This window comes from Manduca sexta, chromosome 20 (assembly GCF_014839805.1).
Source record: "Manduca sexta isolate Smith_Timp_Sample1 chromosome 20, JHU_Msex_v1.0, whole genome shotgun sequence".
Lineage (NCBI taxonomy): Eukaryota > Metazoa > Arthropoda > Insecta > Lepidoptera > Sphingidae > Manduca > Manduca sexta.
Window position 1 is genome coordinate 5,585,781 of NC_051134.1, and position 8,425 is coordinate 5,594,205.

The following is an 8,425-nucleotide window of genomic DNA, read 5'->3' on the forward strand; positions in this document are numbered from 1 at the left end:
CAATTAGCAATGTGACGTGCCTCTTCAATTATAGGAGACCACAGCATGCAAATTTATGTAATGGTACAGCGGCAAAAAGAATTAGAAATTAGTAAGATAAGACGTAAGATTGGACACGTAGGCAATTAGTTGTGTTATACAAATAAAAATATGAGAGCTATACTTAGCAGAGGATGATATGATGAAAATAAAGAAGCCCGAGGATGGTGAAGGATCCATGCTCCGTTGTCCGTATAAGACCGACATTTGAGCAACTGGGCTCTTGATGGTAAACCATCGCCGTACATAAGGATCAATAACAATAAGGAATAGTTTGTCATCAACCTTTAAAAAAATATAGGGGATAGTCGAGTTTATTTGATTTCCTAGCAATCTCATGTAACAACAACAATTAATAAACTTGACAGGAAATACTCGAATGCGGAAGAGAACGACTTATGGACGGCGATGTCGAAAGCGGTACAGACAGACGGAGCGCTGGCGGGACAGTCCGTGGTCGAGTTCATGAACAGCTGGACTCGCCAGCCAGGGTACCCCGTGGTCTATGTTAACAGGAATTATGAGACTGGCGTGGTGGAAATCGAGCAGGTGAGGATCTATGAAGACATTGTTACCTCTGGGTAAAACTCTTGAACCCTCCATAATGCATTACATAACTCGTAATGTCTGGTTCGATAGATCCATGTGTTATGACTACCAAGAGTCAGTAGTCTCGATACTACCATCTCCCAGTAGCATTTAAAGCTTACAAGACTACATTTAACTTATTACTAGGGCATATGATCCCAACACATTTTTAATCATTGGATTCAGGATTAATGAAAACAATTTTAACAAAAAATTAAACCGCTTTCAAAAACCACACAAAACCAAAAAAAATAAATTCACATAACGGGTACATATATACTGTACAACAATTTTGGATTCGATGCCTAATAAAAATTGCTAGTTATACTAGATAAATACATTAAAAAATAAAATAAATAAAAATGCTTTATTCATCACGTAGGCGAACATGGTTGCACTTATGATAAGTCAAGGTACATGAGAATATTTAATTATTACTTAATTAAATTAGCTTATATAAACAAAGACAATTTATATTGAAAATAAAATAAATGAAAAATATACTTAGTAAACAAAGATGCCAGCTCGGGCTGGCAGGGAAGAAGAAATAAAATGATGTATATATGTATTTTTGAATAAGCAATAAGGGAGAAACGCGTCGCGATCCTCACCGGTGAGGACAATAAAAGCCCTAACCTAGCTAACCTACCAGCCTTTCACTAACTACCTAAGCGATGACTACCCGAAGAAGAAAGGCAGAAAGAAACTCCGGGCTTTATTTTTTGTCATCAATTGTCCATTCTTTTATAATATTGTTATTAAATATATATTTTTTTTAATAAGTCTTTTCTATACAAAGTCTGATTAATTATATAAGCTAATACACGCACATCACCGTAAAAGTGCGGAGAAAATCCACATAAAAGTATTTAGCAATAACTAAAAATTAACGAAAAAAAACAATAATACTAAAAAATTTATAAAAACTATGAAACGGTGTACAGCGTGCATACGCCTACATTTACAAACATAATATTTTCATTTCATATTTTGTCATAGATCTCGGTCAATATAATTTAGATTATAGATTTTAAGGCTGATGCAACAAAATGATCGGTCGGTCGTCTATTATACATTGATAATTTAATGAGTCAATATAAAATAAAATATGTCACGGACATTTAAAACTGTTACTCAGTATACGAAATCAATATCAATATTATAAATCTGTGCTGCCAGCGTACAAAGTCAGCAAGTCAGATCGTCACCGAAGATGAACACATTGCCGCAGCACAGCAAATGGAATCTATTAAGGACATACAAAAAAAAACATTCAAGTCGAATTCATAACCTCCTCCTTTTTTCGAAGTCGGTTAAAAATAAGCCAGCGTCCTAAAATCTTGAATGACATGGCGCACTATTATTCTTCATAACCATTATTTTTCCAGAGACTATTCACTACAGCGCAAGACCCGTACCAGCGCATGGTGGACCAGCTGTGGCACATCCCCATCAGCTACACAAGTGTGGATGCGCCCTTAGACACCTGGTCAACGAGACCCAAGACCTGGCTCAAGGACAGAGTGGCGGTGTTCCACGCGGAGGTCAACTCGACAGAGGCTATTTATATTAATGTCGATGCTGTTGGTGAGTTCATTTCGATTATAATAGTCGATTTGATTCTATCGATTACTGATTTTTATTAAATGTACATAAGTTGCTAGGTTCATTGCGCAAGACAAACTGCGCAAGTAATTGAAACTCCATCTCGGTTTAAATTAACGAAAAACGCCTTCTACAGGTTACTACCGAGTGAACTACGACCAGAAGAATTGGCTTCTTCTATCCACCGCCCTGAAATCTGGCCGAGTTAAGTCGCCAATCACGAAAGCGCAACTTATCGATGACGCGTTCAACTTAGCTAAGACTTCGCAACTTAACTACAGCTGTGCCCTCAGCCTCACCACTTGTGTGATTAACGGCGAAGAGTCCAAGCTAGTTTGGGACCTGCTGCTTAATAACATGGCGTTTTTGAGACATAACTTAAGGTCCATGTCTGGATTCCTTTATTTCCAGGTTAGAATGTATTTTAATTTATCAATATATATTGTCTTTGATTCTTAAATATGTTATGAATAATTACATAATTACTAAATTTTATTTGACTTAGGTTTGTGTTATTTTTATTAATAATTTAAAACGACAAATTGCACGTTTTTAAAATTCAATATAATATAATAATTCAATAAAAATATAAATTTATTGTAACTAAGTTGTAACATCAATAAAATGACGTTCAAAACTTATGATCCATTTACCAGGATTACATGAAAATTATCCTGAAAACTCAACTGAAGCGCGTGAACTACGGCCTCGATAAACCCAAGGATGATAATGAAGCGTTCCTCATCGAGAACCTCGTGATGTGGGAGTGCTACGTGGAGTCGCCGCGCTGCCTCGCGTGGGCGCGGGAGCAGTTCGACAACTGGACCAAGCAGGACGACTTCAATAATAACCCGTAAGTTTGATATTTTTCTTCCTCAGTCAGTTTCTTGAACCTTGCCTTGTCCATGACTAGCTAGAACAGTTCTTCAACCGTTTTTATATCAGTCTGGTCTCATATATTGCGTCGCCACGACTTCCTTCTCCTTCCTACTACTCTTTTTCACGTTATTTTGAGTTTTTTTTTTGGGTTGTACTTTATCGATAAGATGATGCGAAAATGCTCTATTAAACATAAGACTTGTTCAACCTCCTACAACTTGTGAATTCTCTACATATTCCTAGTTCATAAACAAGACAGCAATAAGTGTTATTTTGTTATATATTATTTGGTAAGTTGTAGAAATTTTCAATAATTCAACTAGACCAAACCGAATCGAAATTGAATACAATCGATAACGGGTGACTTACCAATATGAATCGATTAGGGTGAGATAATATCGTACTCAAACCTAATTGATCTGAGGGTAAAATTTATCGAGTTTCTAATAATCGATATGTACATCCAATTTAAAATACTTTAGTATTACTATGTATATTTTTAGTAATTTGTGCCAATTACTCGACTCCCAACATATCATAATCCCGCCCAAATTATAATCTTTATCCCTATTTAAAAAAAAACTTTACCAAAATAACAAACATATTGTTCTCAGAATTCCAAGCTACCTCCGTTCGCTAGTGTACAACATGGCGCTGAAGCACGGCGGGCGGCGAGAGTTCGAGTTCCTGTGGAACGTGTTCGTCAACTCCACCGACCCCAACGTGAAGAGCCTCATCATCACCAACCTGCCCAGCACTAGGGATGAGGCACTCATCACCATGTGAGTACAGCATGACTTGTGTGTTAACGTACTCTAAAGGGTACAAGCCATGAACAGCGGAAGCAGCAAGCGGGCATGTGTACAGATAAGATGAAAGTATAGCTGCATGCCACTCGTAGCCATAAACAACGAGCATCGACTTAGGGATAAATCACGCAAATATCGGCTTCGAACGTTAAACCAATCATGGGTTTGCACACGACTTGCGCCTCTAAGAATATCGATATTAGAAGATGGAATTAGACATTATGATTGGTAACGTATTCAGTATCCAACAGTTAAAATAGTTTATTAATCTACATAGTGTCTATTAATTTAAACTTTTACATCGTCAAAATCAATGTATAAGGCCGGAACCACGTTACATTGTTGAACAGTATCTATAAGTATACTCTGAAGCATTAATCATTATATCTAACCCCACCAGGTTACTAGAGAAGAGTCTGACAGAGATTCCGAAGCAATACGCTGTAGCAGCGTGGGGGGTCGAGCCTCCACTAGGGTCCCGGATAGCGCAGGACTTCCTTATAAAGAACTTTGACCGAGTGTACGACAAGTTCACGCAGATGGACCCGTTCGTGTTCCCCTCTGTCTTGAATGGGGCGTTTGGATTCATCACTACCACTGAAGGCCTTGATAAGGTAAGATATACAAAGAACAAATAATAATATACTTGTAACAAGTAAATACAATAAAAATAAAATCCATTATTCGTCATAATCATATCGATAATAATCGGTCTATAGTATCAGATTCAAGAAATCGATTAAATTCTACGTTATCGATGATATGAAATATTATCGGGCATCGATTTATGGACAAATCAAAATTCCATTTAATAGATAATTGACTCGTACTATACACGCAATTTGACTCAAGAACCATGATTCTAGTTACATATTCATACAGCGTTAATAAATATCGATACTGTAAACTTTATTTTAACCAACTTCCAAAAACAGGATTTGGTAGTCAATCCGTATGTTATCAATTTCTTCAGTGGGACATCAATAAACTATTAATTATTTTCTATAACTCCCTCTAAACTATTACTTTCGATAAAAAAATGTAATCCCTTTCCAGTTAAAATCGTTCATGCAAGCACACAAAGATAAATTGATCCCGATGGCCCAAACACTACAAAAGGTGGTGGACACGGCGCATCTCAGGATCGAGTGGGTACAGAAACACGCCAAAGGAATCGTGCAGTGGTTCGAGGACTATGTTAAAGGTAAGCTAAACATAATATTTTTACTCCTATGCACAAATAGGATAATTGTATCGTGGTCTATATACTAATATTCCTTATGGCAATAGTCAAGTAAGATTCCATAAACAAAGAACTCGTCCTGAAGCAGCGAATTTTATAAACAAAATATATTATGGAACATTTAACAAATTATAGAAATATGACCCTACATTACTATTTTTTTTTCTTATTGCAGGTAACTTACCAGAACAACAGCACGACGGAGGCAATACAACTGTCCCTATACCATATCTGAACTCTACTACAGCAGTTATCGCCTCTGGGAATGACGTCACAACCGCGAGTGACATTACAACACCCATGAGTGACGTCACACAATCTGCGAGTGACGTCACCACACTTAGTAGTGATCTCCCACCTACAAACACGAGTAGTACAATTGTAGAAACTACGACTAGTCCAACTCGATAATCGCGTGTAGTTTTAAATTTATATCGATATGCAGCTGAATAAGGCATCGGTGTCAATAATCGATAGTCGATATATAATTTGTCGACAACTACATTATGAGATTATATGTCGTTGTTTGATGGAAATAGCATAATCTTACACGCATAATAGCCATTTACCGCTGTATACCATGAATATCACAAGGTTGAGAATTTTTTTGCGATTAAATTGGCGCTTCAGCGTATTCTAGTTTTCGTAAGTATGAATTTAATTACCTAGCCATCCTATTTGGATATGCGAATAGCAAATAGTAAATATATAAAAAATCAAACCAAAATGAAAAAAGCCAACTTTTCCTCTAATTTTAGTGACAACTAAGTAATCTGAACATTTTTGAAGCGCCGACTTAGTTGGGAAAGAATATTATGGACTTCAAAATATCGATAATAAAAATCGTTTTTATTGATATATCGATGTTAGGTTGAAGTTTACACAATGTCTACAAAATAAAAGCGCTAAAGGGCTGTGTCGCATCACAAATAATTTAATTTATTGTATGATTGAAAGTTGACAAATAGCTTTTAATAAAAAAAAAAAAAATAAACAGGTAAAAAATCCTAGACTTAAATTTTCTTATTCCTTTTTCATTTCGACTCTATCTTTATCTATCGATTTATTGTCAACCCATAATGACTCTTATGAAGCTAACTATAAAAAACCTAATACTGACGCCCTCGCTATGATTGTCTTTTGTGAAGTGTAAGACATAGACAAAACATTGGCAATTCCATAAACAACCAAACCTAAGAACATAGTTGCGTTATTTTTTTTTTTATTGTAGCTTATTCCGAGCTTTCTTTAACTCTATCCAATCCTAAGGTGATGCTCACTAGTTTATTTTATTATGTTCTGGTATTCGGTGTTATGGAGCCAATTCCGTTCCAACACTCACTTCACAGGGAATCTTAGTGAGGGATCTGGACCTACATTACTTACGTGACCTTGGTTATATCAATTAAAGAGGCTTTTCAACATCACTAAAGAATATTTGATAATTTATATTCCCATAATTATTTCTTACTTTTTATAGTAAATCTCATTTTGCAATATAAGAAGCGGAACTACACAATTACACTATTTTCATATAAAATTGAGGATTAAAACGCATTCGTATTTTGTAGAAGGAAATTCGTTCAATATTTTTTACAATAGCCTAGATTTTCCTGAGAGCAGCTGAAATAAAATAATTAAATGTATTTTTGCCAATTTTAAATCTATTCTTATAGCTAATTATATTGTAAATTATTAATTAAATAAGTTCATGTATGAGAGAAGTTCGCATTTTTCGAGCAACCCTATGATTCCAATGTTAAGTTTTGAAACACTCTTGATCAAATTCTCACGCTATTGTTTCAAATTACATCTAATGACGGGAGGTAAGATGAATAGCGGTGATATTTGACTTTAAACGCACAGGGCCGTAACAAGGAAGTGTTGCGGGGACCAATTATATAAAATGGATATTCTCGATATAATAACGATTTTAGTATACCAAAGCGAATATTTCACAATTTTTTTAACGAGATATTGATCTTTATTAGTACTTATTAGTTATGATAAATTAGAAGTATTTAAAAGTAGTTAATATTGTAAAATTTGTTTGTAAACATGTTTTAGTATAAGTAATTTGATAAGAATTTAATAAAATAAATCAAAATCTCGAATATACAATAATATTTCCTAATCTATTTATTGCATTAATGGTGTACCTAAGCAATTATTTAATGAAATATATTGTGTACTATATTTCTTTTTGTTTTCTCGCATTATCTTTGTTATTTTTTCGATTCGTTATTGCTTTTCTATGCGTGCTTACGTTTGACTTAAATAAAGGAATCTACAATATTTTTTATTCTTATTAATTATTCAAATTGTATTCTCAAATATACCACATTTTGCTTTAAAATCAGCACAATTTACGGTATTTATTACTCTGGTATTGTAAGTGGCCAAAGACACACGCTCGTAGGCTACTATAAAAATAACTCGAAACTGGAAAAAAATATGTGAAGATTATATACATATAGATGAGTGTCAAATTATGTATTATAATATATATAGTATTGATTTGATGTAAGCATGTAGAAGTTAAGTTGATGTTGAATAAAATTTAATTTAAAACATAATACAGATATTTATTTCACCCTAGTTCATAACATCTGTAACCGACACTGCTCGGAGCCAAAAATATTTAAGAATGAACCATAATGTGTTTCCACTCTGCCTTCCTTTACAACAATAGCTAGAATATATTTTTATAATCACTTTTATATCACCCTATTTATGTAAATAGATGAAATTATTAAACATACATACATACATAACATCACGCATTTATCCCCGAAGGAGTATGCAGAGGCGCAACTAGGGCACCCACTTTTCGCCAAGTATGTTCCGTCCCATTATGTGATAGGGGGCGAGCCTATCGCCGTATCGGGCACAAATTCCAGACTCCGGGCTGATACTGAGCAGAAAAACCCAAATATCACTTTGCCCGATACGGGATTCGAACCCAGGACCTCAGAGCGCTATTATACCGGACATGCAATACAACTACGCCACCGAGGCAGTCAAATTATTAAGCATTCCTCAATAAAGCCATCACACAAATTAAGCCATGTAACAGCATAAAAAAATGTGTAAATTTTTTTGAGGACTGTCATTTATCTCCTCCTTTCCATTCCTTGTTCCACTTTTAAGGATAATGCGTTCCTATTTCAACTAGTAATATGGGTAACAACAGGCAGAGATTGCTTTGATAAATGATTCACATGCATATTTATTCTACCTCCTGCTATAAAAATCATCAGTT

General features: G+C 34.9%; 1 protein-coding gene across 5 annotated transcripts in view; it reads left to right on the top strand.

The window, feature by feature from the left end:
- Positions 1-7,458, top strand: part of LOC115443495 (aminopeptidase N) — a 35,951-nt gene extending 28,493 nt beyond the window's left edge. For 4 of the 5 annotated variants that reach the window (XM_037440651.1, XM_037440652.1, XM_037440654.1 and 1 more), the window contains 8 exons: positions 408-588; positions 2,016-2,214; positions 2,369-2,643; positions 2,889-3,085; positions 3,726-3,893; positions 4,321-4,534; positions 4,977-5,124; positions 5,339-5,765. In XM_037440651.1, coding sequence (XP_037296548.1) covers positions 408-588; positions 2,016-2,214; positions 2,369-2,643; positions 2,889-3,085; positions 3,726-3,893; positions 4,321-4,534; positions 4,977-5,124; positions 5,339-5,574 — 1,618 coding nt within the window. In that variant the 3' untranslated portion in view covers positions 5,575-5,765. Of the gene's footprint in view, positions 1-407; positions 589-2,015; positions 2,215-2,368; positions 2,644-2,888; positions 3,086-3,725; positions 3,894-4,320; positions 4,535-4,976; positions 5,125-5,338 lie in introns of all 5 variants that reach the window. The other variant, XM_037440653.1, reaches the window with a different exon arrangement.
- The last annotated feature ends 967 nt before the right edge of the window (positions 7,459-8,425 follow it).